The sequence below is a fragment of the Pogoniulus pusillus genome, chromosome 42, assembly GCF_015220805.1.
Source record: "Pogoniulus pusillus isolate bPogPus1 chromosome 42, bPogPus1.pri, whole genome shotgun sequence".
NCBI classification, from domain to species: Eukaryota; Metazoa; Chordata; class Aves; order Piciformes; family Lybiidae; genus Pogoniulus; species Pogoniulus pusillus.
This window is the reverse complement of record NC_087305.1, coordinates 792,735-808,816: the sequence shown is the minus strand read 5'-3', so window position 1 is coordinate 808,816 and position 16,082 is coordinate 792,735. Positions and strand designations below refer to the sequence as shown.

The 16,082-nt window shown below is 63.4% G+C and overlaps 1 protein-coding gene across 4 annotated transcripts in view; it reads right to left on the bottom strand.

Annotated features, from left to right (window-relative positions):
- Positions 1-15,636, bottom strand: part of FGFR1 (fibroblast growth factor receptor 1) — a 38,426-nt gene extending 22,790 nt beyond the window's left edge. For 3 of the 4 annotated variants that reach the window (XM_064175640.1, XM_064175642.1, XM_064175644.1), the window contains exon 1: positions 7,903-8,086. In XM_064175640.1, coding sequence (XP_064031710.1) covers positions 7,903-7,993 — 91 coding nt within the window. In that variant the 5' untranslated portion in view covers positions 7,994-8,086. Of the gene's footprint in view, positions 1-7,902; positions 8,113-15,391 lie in introns of those variants that run through there. The other variant, XM_064175641.1, reaches the window with a different exon arrangement.
- Positions 15,637-16,082: the final 446 nt, after the last annotated feature.

Genomic DNA, 16,082 nt, shown 5'->3' with positions numbered 1-16,082 from the left:
CCCAGGCACCGACGGCTCAGTTCTTATCCAACACAACAACCCGCAGAAGGTGGCTGGAGCTGGGAAGGTCTCCACCGCCCACAAATGTCCTCAGGGTCCCTCCCTGTTGCTTGTCCTTGGGCACCTGCACACAAGGGACATGTGCAGGTCCAGCGTGCCGTGAGGCTGGACCTGCGTGATCGCACCACGACGGAGCCAGGGCTGGGCAGCTCCGGCCAGGGAAACACCTCTGTGGTCCAAGAGCTCTTAAACATCACCTCCAAGCCTGTCCTAGGAACCATCGCAGGCTCCTGCTCGTCAGCTCACCAGAAAGGGCTGAGAAAAACCTGCCTCTGCCAGCCCCATGCTGGACCTGCAGGCTGAGGAGGAGGAGAACGGAGGAGAGAGAAGGTCCTTGGATGGGGGGGGGGGCAGTTTGAGCCACCCCAGTTTAAATCCTGGGCTCAAGGAAGCAGCATCCCAGTCTCAGGTGGGTCCCTTCCCGCGGGCATCTCAGGGCACCCCATGCCAGCGCCCCCACTCCTTTGGGCCATTAAACCATGGGCTGGGCTGCACCAAGGAGCCTGGGCAGAGGGGGCTGGGGGTCCACCGGCGTGTGGCCAGCTCACTTTTCAAAGGAGCAGCTCCCTCCCCCGGCCCCCGGCGCCAGAGGCTGTTTTGCATTAGCAGCATGACCAGGGAGGCGTCCGGAGCGATGGACGGCAGAGGGGAGGCAGAGGGCAAGGCAGGACCCTGCCCTTCGCTAACCCAAAGCACAGCTCCGGCACGGTGGGAACGGCCCCGGCAGGAGTCCGCAGCTGATGAGCATGGCCCAGGGGCAGCCCTGCGGGCAGGCAGCGCCACTGCTGCCAGGATGGATGGTCCTGCCGGCACAACCCAGGGTCATGGGCCTGAGGTAGCCAGGGCTCTTCCTTGGGGAGCTTCAAGGTGCCACTGGGGCTCCAAGGCTGGCTCAGGGCACCCATGGCTCTCCCTTGAGGGGCTCCAAGGTGCCACTGGGGCTCCAAGGCTGGCTCAAGGCACCCATGGCTCTCCCTTGAGGGGCTCCAAGGTGCCACTGGGGCTCCAAGGCTGGCTCAGGGCACCCATGGCTCTCCCTTGAGGGGCTCCAAGGTGCCACTGGGGCTCCAAGGCTGGCTCAGGGCACCCATGGCTCTCCCTTGAGGGGCTCCAAGGTGCCACTGGGTCTCCAAGGCTGGCTCAAGGCACCCATGGCTCTCCCTTGAGGGGCTCCAAGGTGTCACTGGGCAGCCTGGCTCACACCACAGCTGAAGCACTAAAACCCCTTGGAAATGCAGCTCAAACCCAAGGCTGGCAGCAGGTGCATTGGTCCTGGAGTGCCCCATGGCACAATCCACGTCACCCTGAGCCCTCCACATCTGCAGGTCAGGAGGAGCTCACTGGATTGCTGGACTCCACCAGCCCAAAAAGTCCCATTCTCCTGTTTGGCTTTTGCTGTAACCTAAACCAAGGCACCAGGTGCAGGCCTTGGGCACAGCAGGCCCCCAGCAGCCAAGTTAGGAGGAGTTCAGTGGGCCAGACAAATGCTCTGCCCTGCCCTGATGCTGCCCAGCCAGCCTCAGGATGCTCCTGACATCACACAAAGCTTGGCTGGTGCTGAGCACTGCCTGCAGTGGGGTAGGCTGCTTCTCCCCAGCCAGGGGGGTTAGAGCCTCCTTGGAGCAACATGGAGCAGTGAGGAGAGCAAACTCGGTTCCAGCAGTGCTAGGGAAGAGCCATGGGGGCCCTGAGCTGCCCAAGGAAGAGCCAGGGGTGCCTTGGGTCACCCAGGAGGAGACAGTGGTGCTCTGAACCCCTGAAGGAAGTGCCAGAGGTGCTTTGGGTCACCCAGGAGGAGCCAGTGGTGCTCTGAACCCCTGAAGGAAGTGCCAGGGGTGCCTTGGGTCACCCAGAAGGAGCCAGTGGTGCTCTGAACCCCTGAAGGAAGTGCCAGGGGTGCCTTGAGGGTCTGGAGAAGGCAGCAAAAGACAGCTGAGCTCTGGCACATCTCAGCTCTCTGCTGCTCCCCCTTTTAACCTCAACTCTTAGAACCACAGAACTGGTGGGGCTGGAAAAGCCCTCTAAGGTCACCCAGGCCAAGCAGCAGCTCAGCACCACCATGGCCATCAAACCCTGTCCCCAGGGGTCACATCCACACCTTTCCTGAACACCTTCCTCATGCCAGGGAGGCAGTGCCAGCCTCCTGGGCTGAATCCCACAGGACACATCCCTGACCCTCTGGGGCCCACTGGTGCCCAGGGTGAGGCAAGGAGCATCTCCAGCCCAGCAAACTGAGCCTCTGCTTCCAAACAAGCCCCAGAAGCAGACGCAGGATGCCAGGGCCAGAGCAGCTCCCGGTGGGTTTATGGCTTTGCTCCAGCTTTGAAATGGAACCAGCAGCAGAGCCAAGCACGGGGCCAGATGGAGAGTGTCACCGAGTGCATATAACTGTCACCAGCTCCCCCGGGACTGGCCCCCACCAGAGCGCAGCAGCCTTGGGGAGAGCAGCAGCACAGATTCACCTTCACCCCCCCACACCCCCCATTCTCCTTCCACACAGCCCAGGACCCCCAGGCTGCTGCATGCCCTGGGAGCCCAACCTGGAGCCTCCCCCCCGGGCGCGGCGATGGGGACGGCAATAAAGCGGCCAACAAAGCGCGGCGCAGGGACAATGCGGGCGGGGGGCTCGGGGCCGCGGCCGCCGGTTGCCCTGGAGACCCCAGCGGGGCTTTCCGAAGGTATTTCCTGAAGAAAAGGCACACACATGCCCGGCAGCGCCGCTAATCCCCACAGGAAGCGCTCACCGGCCCCGCCGATTGGCTTCTTTCTTATTTAAAAGCCTCCTCGCTCAGATGCCCTCCCCCCACCCCCCCCTCAGCTCCCACCGCCACCCCAAGCCCGTGGGGGGATGCCCCCCGCCAGCATCCCTGCTCCCTGGCTGCTCCCGGGGAGGATGCACAGCCCCAGCGCCCCTGCCCCGTAGAGCAGGGAGATGCCCACAGGCGACCGTCCCCGGGCTCGGGGTACCAGGGGCTCTTTGTTGGGGGAGGGTCAAGGCACCCAGAGCTCTTTTTAGGGGGCTCGAGGTACCCACAACTCTTCCTTGTGGGGGTTCAAAGCACCACTGGGTCCTCCTGGGTAGTTCAAAGCACCCAGGGCCCTTTTTAGGGGGCTCAAGGTATGCACAACTCTTCCTTGGGCTGCTCAAGGCACCCTGGGCTCTCTTTAGGGGGCTCAAGGTACCCACAACTCTTCCTTGTGCTGCTCAAGGCACCCTGGGCTCTCTTTAGGGGGCTCAAGGTACCCACAACTCTTCCTTGTGCTGCTCAAGGCACCCTGGGCTCTCTTTAGGGGGCTCAAGGTACCCACAACTCTTCCTTGTGCTGCTCAAGGCACCCAGGGCTCTCTTTAGGGGGCTCAAGGTACCTAGGGCTCTCTTTAGGGGGCTCAAGGTACCCACAACTCTTCCTTGGGCTGCTCAAGGCACCCAGGGCTGCTCCTGATCCGACCAGGGGGCTCCTCCTCACCCTGCTGTCCCTGGCCGCTTGCCCCAGCAGGCAGGGGAGGGTTTCTGCGCTGCCCCAGGCACTCTGGCTCCTCAGAGCCCCCAGGGCCAACCAAGCAGCACTTCATTAGCAGCCTGTTGGTGGTTTGCAAAGCTGGCAGGATAAATCCACCCCTTTCCCTCCCCGCCCCCCGCCCCGGGACACCCCCGGCCATGCTCGGAGCTCTGCAGCCAAGAGGAGCCTTCAGGGGGAGCAGCTCCAGGCACAGACCCTTACCCATGGGCTATCCCCAAGCCTGGACCAACAGGGGGTCTTGCCCATCTTGGGGGAAAGGGGGGGACGCGAGTGGGCACCCCAATCCCCACGGGTGCCTGTGGGTTGTTTGCAGCAATCCCTGCATTCGCCTGGAGCAGGCAGAGCTTCTGTTGCTCTCCCAACGTTGTGCCTCCCTCAACACCATTCCTCACCCCGCGTTGCTCTTCCTCCCCACATCGTTCCTCACCCCACATCTTCCCCCTCCCAACGTCATTCCTCTCCCCAAAGCCCTCCTGAGCAGCCCGGGGGCTGTGGTGCATGTGGGGGCTCAGGCAGCCCCCAGACGCGTGGCTCCCCAGCTGGCCGTGGGGCAGGGCTCCGCGGGGAGGGCTCTGGCAGAGCGCTGCAGCTATTCCCAAAGCCTCCGATTTCTTTTTTTCCTCCTCAATTAAGGGCCGGAGTGACAGCATCCGAGTGGAAAGGCGGGAGGCAGGGAACAATGCCTGCTCAACAGGCTGGGAGGGGAGGGATGGCCAGCAGCGTGATGCCCCAGAGGACACGGTGATGCCCCCACGGACTGGGTGGCTGCCGAGATTGGGGGTTTTGGGGGTGCAAGGGGCTCAGAGGTGCTGCCCTTCCGCCCTTCCTCCCTCCCCCGAGCTCTGGAAACCATCCTGGGCTGCTGCCACCAAAAGCAGTCTGGGCAGGGATCTCTAAGCTTGTAGGGCTCCAGGGAGGCTGCTCCAAACCTGGAGATTGCTTGGGCAAGTGAGGGGGGGGGCTGCAAAAATACGGGGGAGGGGGGGGCTGGACTCAGGGAGGTGCAAAGTGGGGGACAAAACTGAGAGCCAGCAGTGGGGACCAGCCAAGGACCCTCTCACTGTGCCACCTCCGGGGATGCTGACATCATCTCCCAGGCTACAGCTGGGCCAAATAACCCCAAATAGCTTTGCTGCTGGGGGGGGGCAGGGCGGAGTGCGGAGTGCACCGAGTGTGTCCCTCTGCACCTGCAACCTCCCTGCCAGCACCCAGTGGGTTCGGGGCGAGGAAGAGGAGAAGGAGGAAGCACAACCCCCATGGCTGCAGGGACCCCCATAGCTGCCCAGGCTGAGCATGCTTCCAGCTCTGGATTTTGGGGTTCAGAGAGAGACCCTCCCCACACTGAGCTGGGAACAGCAAAGTCCTGGGAGCCAGAACTCCACTGGCCCTACAGATGGGGCTGGGGGAGCTTAAGCCTGTGGCCAGATGGGTGTCTGGCGGCCCTGGGCAAGCAGGGAGGCACCAGGAGAGAGGGTGGCACTGAGAAATTGGGTAGCCCCCCAAAACCTGCCCTGCTCGGCTGCATGGGGAGGGACCAGACGGCAGCTGCACCTCCCTGGAAAGTATCAGGGGCTCAAGCACGCTCCAAAACAAGCTGCTCAAGGCAAGACCTCCCCCCCCCCCCCCCCCCAGCACCTCATTCCCCCCTCAAAACCTGCTCGGCTGCTTTGCTGCTCTCTCCCTCCCCTTCCTCCAGCACTCTTCCCCCCATCCCAGCCCTCCCCCCCCAGGCAGGGATGAGGCAGCCCCGGAGTGAGGGCTGGAAATGCCTGAAGAGCAGCGAGGACAATAGCAGACAAGGAGAGGCAAAAGCTCCCCTCGGCAATTTGCTGCAGGTTTCTATTTAACCTGCAGACAAAGAGCAGCTTTGTGAGGAGGGCGACTGGAGGCTGCTCGGGGAAGTTTCTTGGCTGCTGCCCCTCGCCGGGGGTTGTGGGGTTGGGGCTTTTGGGGGCTTTTTTGGGTGGTTGTTTTGGGTTTTTTTCCTCCTTTCACCACCTCAAGAGGCAGGTAACTCACACGCCGTAGTGAGTGCACATTCGTGGGCTTTGGGGTTGGTTTCTGCTGCAGAGTTTTCAGCCCCGGGGAGGGAAATGAGCCCCTGACAAAAAGCAGAGCTCCCAAACCCCCTTCCCCGCGGCCACGAGGAGAGGCTGGCGAAGGGAAATGCTGCTCCGGGGAGGCAGGGGCCGGGGAGGCAGGGGCCGGGGCGGGCGGGAGGGATTACTGCTCCCTGGGAAGGAGGCTTAGCTGCCTCAGAACCTCAGAAACCAAACCCCCGTAAACAGCCAGAACAAAGTCGGGGCAAGCTGCGGCCCCCGTGGCGGAGGGGACCCGGGGGGTGCCCCTCAGCTGGTGGCAGCGTGGGCGAGGACAACGATGTCGGTCCTGGGGACCTGGAGGTGACCACCCCCGTGGACATGCCAACATCCCCAGGGCTGGATCCAGAGCCCAGCCTGGCAAGGGACCTGAGAGGTGCTGGTGGCAGGGTCCTGGCCCGGGACAGACTCTTCCCATCCCGCGCGTCCAGCCGGGAACATTTTGTTCCCACCAGCCAGCCCCGGAGCCAAGGGATGGACTCTGCCCCAGCCGGGCTCCTGCTGTGGCACTAATTGGGCCGCCCTGGTGAGAACCGTGTCGGGAAATGTTTCCAGAGGTTATTGTTAGCCCTGGCATGAGGCTGGCGAGGAACCAGCTCCCTCCTCTCCAGCCTCTCCTGCTGCCGCTGCCTGTCGCCGCTCCCCAAGCCCTCTGGGGGCTGCAGGGCTGCTCACAACACCCCAAACCCCACCTCTGCTGACATCGAGTCCCGATCTCAGCACCCCAACGGCTTCCCCTAGTGCCATAGCTGGGGTCGAGGCCACACGTGCTGCTCTCCCGGCGGCACAGGAGCCACCCTCACCCCAAACGCCACCGGGAAGGCTCCTCCAGGAAGAGCCCTCTCCCGAGGCAAACATGTTTACTGCTGCTGCGGTGTGCACAGAGCCAGGCACGCCAATGGAAAACTCCTCAGCTGGTGCTGGTGAGCAGTGCCCTGCCCGGGCTCCTCTCCAGAGCCCGCAGCGCCCCAGGGACCAGCTCCCGGCATGTACCTGCTGCTCGGCCAGCCCTGGCATCTCAGCGTGCTCCCAGCTGGTCTCACCCAGCTGCCCCCCGCTGAGGCTAGTGCAGGGACCTCAGCCCCAGCATGGTTTGCTCACCCGTGCCCCCTCCTGTGCCAGCCCCCCAGGCCGTGAGGAGCCCGTGGGCGTGGGGAGCGTGGCTGTTGGCTGGGGTGCCACACAGCACCATGCCCACGTTGGCAGCACCAGCGACCAACCTCTTGGGGTTTTGGTGGGAGGAGGGAAGGGGGAGTAAGGGGGGGTGAGCCTTAAAAAGCCAAGCAGGACCCCACGGCCCAGACATTCTTGGGTAATTAAAACCAAACGCAGAGAGGCAGAAGCCCTGCGCTGCTGCCTGCTCTGCTTGTTCTCTGCCTCACCGAGGGCATGGCCCAGGCTTTGAAATGCTGGAGCTGTGCCTTCCATCGGGGTTAGCTGTCTCCAGGGCCCTATGACCTCCTCCCAGGCCATCCACTGCACCTCGGGGTGCCACCAGGCTCTGGAGCTTGGCAGGAGCAAAGCCTCAGTCTGCCCACAGTGTGCCACAAGCCCTTGCAAGGCTCTGTGCAGTGATGGAAAGCCAGGGGGATGAGGGCTGCAGGGACATCCTGAGCCATCCTCAGCTCTAAACCCATCCCTGGGGGCATTCCCCAGCCTGGAGCATCCTGAGGATCCCCGTGGGATACACTTACCCCATGCACTGCCAGCTGGCAAAGCCTGCAGTGCCACCCTGCACCCAAATCCTCATCCCCACCTGCTGCTCGTGCCAGTGTCAGGAGAGGTGGGAGAAGATTTCACACAGATCCTGGGCTACAGACTGTCACAGGCCAGCAAGTGCCATGGCACTGTCCCCACTGTGGGGACAGCCCCTGGGGCTTGGCATCCTTCTCCAGACCAACGATGCCAGGTTCTGGCACCACTCCCCTCTATCTCTCAAACCCTCATGGACGATGCTGGAACCCTGCACGGACTTTCTGTGCCCACGACTTGCTCTCAGCAGGTAACATGTGCCACATCGCCACTGGCACCAGCTGGCAGCTCCTGGGTGGCCACATGGCACTGTGCTGCTGCTGAGGGACATGCCCGTGGCTGGACCTCACGCCAGCCTCTACCTCTACATCAAGCATCTCACCACCAGAAGAGAAACACAAAGGATGAGGGAGCCAAGTGCTCCCCAGGTGCTCCCTGGCACAACCGTGGTGCTTTGCTCCTTGTCTTACCTTGGTCGGGCAAGGTGGGCACCGGCCTGGCAGCGGAGAGCGCGGCTGTGACCAGCACAGCCCAAAGGATGAGGCACCTCCAGGTAAACATCCCACTGCTGCAGCTACTGCTCGGCGACTGGGCTCCGCAACTCCCACTCCATGGGGACCCTGGGCTGGCCCCGGGCGGGCACGGGGAGGGGTCTCCACCGGGCTGCCAGCCCCTCCGAGCTGTGAAGGAGGAAAGGAGAGTCAGGGCAGGGCAAGATGCACCCCCACACCTCACCCCCCAGCCCCTTCTCCATGCAGGGAACACTCTGGCATCGCACCTGATGCTCGCCCAGCACCCAAGCCTGGGCAGCGAAGTGCCCCTGCCCCGTGGTGGCATCTCCCCAGCCCACAGTGGCCTGTCCCCATGGACCCCTCCACGGCCTGGAGTGACCCAGAGCTGACTGTCAGGGTCGTGTTCTCCTGCATGACAGCGCTGATGTGCCGCGAGCGAACGCGCTGGGCAGGCAGCATGGAGGGCAGCAGCATTTCGTGTGCCAGGAGAGAGGGAGCTGGCAGCTCTCCTGCTTCCCTCCTGCCTGCTAAGAGGGACTCCTGGACAGGTCAAAATGCCACCCAGTTTTGGAGACAACACCCCCCCCCCCCCAGGACCCCTTGGCCCAAGCTGGGTCACCAGCTGTGGGCAGCTCCCAGAAGCTTCTCTGTTTTCTTGACCTTGGCTCAAAGGAAAAAACATCTCAAAATCCTGATGGGGTCTGGGGGACAGGAGAGGTTGGTTCTGCTGGGCTCCAGGAGGCCACTTCTCCCCTTTGCACTTATAAAGCTCCTCCTGCCCCTCTCCCTTCTACCCACACTTTCTTCTGCCCCAGCTGCCCCCATCAGCGCTGGGAGCCAGGACCAGCAGCACCTCTCACTTCTGCACCTGACCCAAAGCTTGGCTGTGGCAACCCCACACGAGACCCAGACTGGCTCTGTGCGTGGCAGGATGAGACCCCAATGAAGCTGACCCTGCTGCAAACCCCAGCTGCCCTCCACCCCCTCTAGAACCCATAGGGCAGGCAGGCAGGGCCGTGCCAGGGGGAGGCCCTCCCGGAGCCGAAGGGGTTAGCGGCGCCGTGCTCCACGTGCGGCAGATCCCTTTCCACCGACAGCTGTTTGCGGAGCGGCTGTGTGGGGAGAAATCCCTCAGCTTCCAGCGCCGGGATCCGCTCTGTCCTTGCCAGCTCCCATGCTGGGCTCTCCAACCCGCCCGTCCCCAGCCCTTTCCCACACAACGAGGCACCAAAATCTGAGCTCTGGGCACGGGGAGGCTCAAAAGAGCCCAATCCTGACTCAAGATGCCCCAGGACTTCTCTCCACAACTCTCATCCCTCCTTCCGTCCCTGCCAGCTCCCATGCTGGGCTCTCCAGCCTGCCCGTCCCAATCCATCCCTGTCCCCTTCCCATGCGAGGAGGCATCAGAGCCGAGCTCCGGCACAGGAAGACCCAGTCCCGGCTCAGAGTGTCCCAATATGTGCCCTCCGCAGCTCTCACCCCTCTGACCATCCCTCTCCCCACCGTGCTGCAAGCCAAGACACGTCGGCGGGGACCTGGAGCCAAAGCCTGAGCCCAGCCAGCCCTGGCCGACTGCTCCCCGTGGCGTGGACCCGAGCAAAGCCCCCACGTTCCACCCCCGCCACACATCTGTGGCCCCGTGGAGCCCCGGGGCCGAGATCCTGAGCTGTGTCTCTGGGCTTTGCCGCAGAGCTCGGGGTGAGATCCCTGCCCAGAGGATTGCACAACCCGAGCCTGGCCGTGCTGGTCTGGCCAGGACGCTGCTGGCCCAGCACTGCCTGGTGGGAGACGCTCCATGAGAAGTGCAAGGACCAGGGTGTGGGCAGGATGATGCCATCCCCAGCAGCCTCCTCCAAGCTCCAGCAGCCAGAGGCTGGATGGAGCACCCCCCGGGGTGTAGCTCTACCTCCATGCCTTGTGGCCCTCACCGAGCATCCCGAGCTCATCCCGCTCCTCTCCCAACCCACCCCAAATCCCCCTGCTGAGCCGTTCCCAACCTGCTGTGTGAGTGAGCTCTTCCCTCTCCGTACGGCGTCTGCCCGAAGTATGGGCTGCTAACAACAGTGAGTAATAGCTCTAGTGAGTAATGAGCCACTACTCATCCTCCCCAGGCACTTGCTCCAGCGTAGCTCTGGACATCCCTGTCCCAGCGCCCGGAGCAAGACCCTTCCCTGCCTTTGCCCCACCGGTGCCAGCCCCAGAGGGCTCCCAGTTAACACTGGGTGCTCCTCAGGGAGCTTAGCCCTCCCCTCCCCCACCAGACAGCTTCTGCAGCCGAAGGATACCCAATCACAGAATCACAGAAGGGAAGGGGTTGGAAGGGAGCTCTGGAGATCGAGTCCAACCCTCCTGCCAAGGCAGGGCCACTTAGGGTCACAGAGGAACATGTCCAGGTGGGTTTGGAATGTCTCCAGAGATGGAGATTCCACTACCTCTCTGGGCAGCCTGCTCCAGGGCTCCAGCACCTTTCCATTAAAGTTCCTCCTCACCTTCAGGGGGACCTTCTCACGGTCCAGCTTGTGCCCTTTGCCTCTTGTCACAGAATCACAGAGCCAAGCAGGCTGGAAGAGAGCTCCAAGCTCCTCCAGCCCAACCTAGCCCCCAGCCCTGCCCAACCAACCAGACCATGGCACCAAGTGCCCCAGACAGGCTTGGCTTCAACACCTCCAGGCACGGCAACTCCACCACCTCCCTGGGCAGCCCATTCCAATGCCAATCACTCTCTCTGGCAACAACTTCCTCCTAAAATCCAGCCTGACCCTACCCTGCCCTGGCACAGCTTGAGGCTGTGTCCCTCTTGCCCTGTCACTTGGTGCCACTGAAAAAAGTCTGGCCCCATCCTCCTGACAGCCACCCCCTGAAGTCAGGAGGGCAGATTTGGGATCTCTGGCTGCCCTGCTTGTCCCAGCCAGGCTGGCTCTGGCCTGCTGCCTTTGGGACCCCCAACTGGTGACCCCAGCAGTCGGGCACCCAGCAAGCAGCAGCCTTATCTCCGAGCGCCAGCGCTCCGCGGCGCCAGGCTGGGAAGGAGTTATTGGATGCTAACAATTTATCAGGGTTTGGAAGGGGGAAGGTGGAATTCTTCATGGAAAAAAATAAAGGGGGGGGGGGGAGAAAGAAGGAAAAAAAAAAGTCTTTGGTATTTCTGGAAATTATTTTCTGTCTCTAAGTGGTTTTGTTTATCGACAGCACATGGGGCCCGGAACATGTCCTAATGCGGAGCGTCTGCGTGGGCCTCCCCAGCCAGCCCCACGTCAAGGAGAGGGAGGGATGGAGAGAGGGAGGGATGGAGGGAGGGAAGGGAGCTGAGCGTCTCCAGAAGCAGCAGTTCCTGACAAATGAGTCAGTGCTGGCTGGGCTGACGGCAAAGCCCATCTCCAGATACACCTCGCAGCCGGCGCCTTCCCGCTGATTCAGGGGCTCGGCAGCAGCATATTTCCATGGCGTAGGGAGCAGCAAAGAGCTGCCCCGCGTCTGGGAGAGTCACTGGGAGGGAGCAGGGAGAGAGGGATGCGTGCCAAGACCAGAGCTAGTGCACGGCCAGCACTCAGCTCCCGGGGCAGAAAGGGGTGAAGTGGGGAGCGTGCTCCTACCTGTGCCAGCCCCAGCATGGTTCCTCTCCGGTTCCTCTCCGCCTTTATACAGCTTTTAGATCAACCCCAAGAGGAAGCCAGGGCCTGGGAGGATGGCAGCTTGCCCAGGGTGGGTATCGAGCTCCTGCTGGGCACCATCCCTGCTCCCAGGAGCTCTGCAATTTACTGCTCAGGGGTGGACACACAACTAAAAACGGAAGCCGTAAGAGAGGAACCAGAGCTAAGTGCCCCTCGGAGAGCTGCCTCCAGCACTGCAATTACAAGCAGCCATTACACCCACGGAGCTATTTCAGGGTGGGGATGGACACCCCTGTGCCTACCTGTGCATCCTCCCTGGGCACACACTCCCTGCACGCCTGGGCATCAGGGAGGATGCTCACATGTGCAGGTTCAGGTGCTCAAGAGAAGCAGCCTCGTACAACCTGCGCCCTGAGGGCTGCACTTTCGCCTCTCCCACACCCGTGAGTCATGGGCTGAGCTGTCCCAGGGACGTGGCACAGGAGGGGACCTTCCATACTCAGACGTCTCTGAGCTGAGTGTGGTGGGGAAACCCCTTCCCGTTCAGTGGCTCATCCCTAGGAATGCATCCAAGGTGCCAAAAGCTGGAGCTGGTGCTGGAGCAGGGTGCCCAGCTGGGGTAACCGAGGGCTGGAGGCCAGGTGATGCCAGGGGGATCATTGGAGCCTTTGATCTGATCCCTCAGGAGCAGGCTCAGCCTGCTCAGGGTAGTTTGGTGGGACTGGGGTGGTTGTGGAGCAGGGCACAGCATGGCCTCTGCTCCCAGCTGGAGCAGTGCTGGCCTGCGAAGCATCCACCGCGTCAGTGTCCCGGAGGCAGAGGAGCCTTGGTGCCAGCACCCAGCCTGTAACACAGCAGGCAGGAAAACAACAGGGCAGGACCAAATCCAACAGGGAGAAGAGCCTCAGCTCAGCTCCCACGGCTGCAGGAGCCCATGGTGGGTGTGTGGGGGTGTGTGTGTTGCACCCAGCTCGGGGCCACACAACCTCCGGGGCGCAGAGGTGGTGACAGCCAGCAGGAGACTCTGCCTGGCATGGGTGCCCTCCAGCTGCAAAATACAGAGAGGAGGCTCAGTTCTCCTCTGAGGCTCAAGACAAGCAGCCCTCCAGGTGCCCTTGGGGAAGAACCATGCCAAAGGCAAAATCCAGGGGCAGTGGGGAGCAAAACCTTTCCCTGTCCTGAGTTCCTTGCCCCAGCCTGTGGCTGAGGTCAGGAACCAGGCGTTTGCTGAAACAAAAAGCAAACACGGCTGCAAATGTAGCTATAGGGGAAAACTTTAATGCTTAAAGCAGACACATGCTTGGAAAAATAAATACCCAACCGTGCAGCACATAGGCAGTGTTAACCCTTCCTGGGCACACAGCCTTGCAGCTCCCCGCGCCCCGCTCGCTGTGGGCACGCAGGGGTGAGGGAGCCTGGCAATGGGGGGGCATGAGGGGCTGGGAGAGGCCCAGCCTCACCCACAGGGCTCTGTAAGAAACAGTCCAGTTTCTAGAAGCATGCTCAAAGCCTACCCCAAGGCTTCATCTTCAGACCTGCAGAGCATCTGTCGGTAGCCTTAAGTCTCCACTGGGCTGGTACCACTGACTGCTCTGGGAGGGGGCTGGTGCAGGATGGGGACACTGGGGCACCACCAGAGCTTGCCGCCCCCTGAAGAGGCACGGCCTTGTTATCCAGCCTGGGAGGGACCTGAATGGGGCTTCCTCTATGCTGAGCTCCTCCAGGCAGAGCTGCTGGGAGGGGAGGACACACACTCCTCCTCCAGCAAACAGAGCCCCAGCTGCCCGCATTTGACTTCATGGCCAGGAGCTGAGGGTCCCCAAAGGGGGTGAGAGCTGAATTGTGGGGTTGGGACACCTACCACCCACCCCAGGTGAGTGGCCCTTCCAGCAGCCTGGGTTTGGGGGTCTGGAGCATCAGGAGGAAAACAACTGGGGCTGGGGTAATACAGATCTGAGGCCAGGTCATGATTTTTTGGCAGATAGAGAAACACCCAAAGCCAGCCTGGGCTCCTTCCAGCACGGCTGGAGCTGGCACCTAGCGTGCAGCAAGCCCGGAGCCGAGGGATGCACACGGGGGCTGCTTCTGCAGCAGCGCAGGCACCGCTGATTTTAATCCTCTCGGAGGAGCACAAGGAGGAGGCAGCAGTGCGTGCCACCCCCCTGAGATCCCGGGAGGAAGTGCTCCTGTGTGGGGAAAATGGCTGCTCGCCAGAGCTGGGGTCTGCAGAGTTCAGTCCCCCCCTGCAGCACCCCCAGGGCTGGGCAGGGAGGCTCCCCCCCAGCAGTCTTCATCCTCTGCACCCACATCATGTCCGCCTGGTGAGCACCCAGAGAGCTCCAGCACCCACATCATGTCCACCTGGTGAGCACCCAGAGAGCTCCAGCACCCACATCGTGTGCACCTGGTGAGCACCCAGAGAGCCCCAGCACCCACATCGTGTCCACCTGGTGAGCACCCAGAGAGCCCCAGCACCCACATCGTGTGCACCTGGTGAGCACCCAGAGAGCCCCAGCACCCACATCGTGTCCACCTGGTGAGCACCCAGAGAGCCCCTGCATCCTTGGTAGCCAAAGAGCTCCAGCACTCACATCATACCCAGCTGGTGAGCACCCAGAAAGCTCCGGCACCTGCACTTGTGTCCAGCTGCTCAGCACCCAGAGAGCTCCAGCACCCATATCATGCCCAGCTGGTGAGCACCCAGAAAGCTCCAGCACCCACATTGTGTCCATCTGGTGAGCACCCAGAGAGCTCCAGCCGGAGCAAACCACCGCCTTCACCAGAACACAAACCCCAGTTTGATCCCGGCTGGACCCTGGCGAAGCTGTCACCTCCAAGCCCATTGGGTTCATCAACCCAAGCGGCTGGGCAAAGCGAGGCGTCGAGGGTTAAACATTGCCAGGGAAGGCTCTGCCCCAGCCAGCCGTGAAACCCTGACATGGGACAGTAACTCAAGGACCCGGGCAGAGATGGGCATTGCCAGGCAGCTTCACTGCTCCTCGGCATAACCTCAACCGGGACACGCTCTGCCCCCTCCTCACCCAAAGCCAACTGCCCGTGGCCTCGCCGGTGGTGCCAACACCGCAGTTCACCGGCATCGCGAACAGAACTGGCACCCAGAAACCCGCCCTGGCTGCGCACGTCGGCTCAGCAGCTCACCCACCACGTCGGGAGGAGAACCATGCCCAGAGCTCCGCGAAGAGTTGGGATAAAAGGAGGCTCTGGGAGTCCCCCACCTCCCCCAGCTCGCAGACACAAAGGGAACACGAACTCCAGGACCGCGGCACTGCGAAGCCAGCCCCGGGGCCAGCGGAACGCCCTGAGATCCGAAACAAAACCGATCCCGGCTCCTTTTCCGCCTTTTTCTGGAAGCCGCCGGGCTGCCGCTCAGCAACTTTGCGGGAATCCGGGCAGCAAGTCAGACAACAGCCCCCAGCCCCCGGGCCAGGCTCCCCCCGCAGCCAGGAGGCGTACGGGGCCCCAAACCGCCCCGGGACCGCGGCTGCGGGGAGGCTTGAGGCTTCCAGCCTCGGTGCGGGGGAAGGACGAACTCGGACCCGCCGCGTTTCAAAACTGCCGCCCCCGGAGGCTGCGAACCGGACACACACCGGGCAGCCCCCTGGCGCCCACCGACCGCATCCCTCTGCCTCCCGGGCCGCCGTCGAGCTGTCCCGCCACGGAGAGAGAAGAGGAGGGGACGGGGGGGGTCCGGTGGAGGCGGATCCCCGCGGAACGGGGCTGGCCCCAGACCCCCGATCGGGCCCCCGCCGCCATCTCCGCAGTCCCGCTCCCCGCCGCGGTGCCGGTCGCGGTGTGTCCCGGCCGCTGGTACTCACCGGAGCCCCGCGCGGTCCCTCCGCTCCCGGGAACAATGGAGGGATCCCCGGCCGGGGCGAGAGGCGAAGCCCCGCCGCCTCCGCCGCCGCTCTCACAGCGGCCGCCCCATGGCGGGGCCGGCTCCGGTCCCAGTCCCGGTCCCGACCCCGAGGTGGCGGCGGGAGGCGTTCCCGGAGGCACTCCCGCCCCGACGGTCGCCGCTGCCCGAGTCCCCGTCCCTGCCGTACGCTCGCCGCCGCCGGACTGAGCCGCTCCCGCACGGCCCCGCCGCCTCCCCCCGGCTCCTCCCCCGCCTTCCTCCCACTCTCCTCCTCCTCCTCAGCGGCCTGATGGGGCTTGTAGTCGCCGCCGGACAGCCCCTCCACGCCGACCCCCGGGCCGCGCTTCCGGCAGCGGCTCCTCGGGAGCGGTTCCCCCTGGTGTGGTCGGGTCCTTGTCGCCCTGCAGGCAGCAGCCAAGCTTCGGTCTGTGGCGCGGGGTGCGTGGGCACATCGGAGCAGCTCACGGCCCGGGCACGGGTGAGGGGATCCTGCACCCCCCGCCCCCCGTGCCGCCTGCCTGGCACCCTCAGAGGCGGGAGGGCCCCAGGACTTCGGAGCAGTCCGGAGCCTCCAGCCTGGCCCCTGGGCACCCACCTGCTGTGGGATGGGGTGCCAGAGCCACATCCTGCCCGGGAGCCACCCAGGAGCC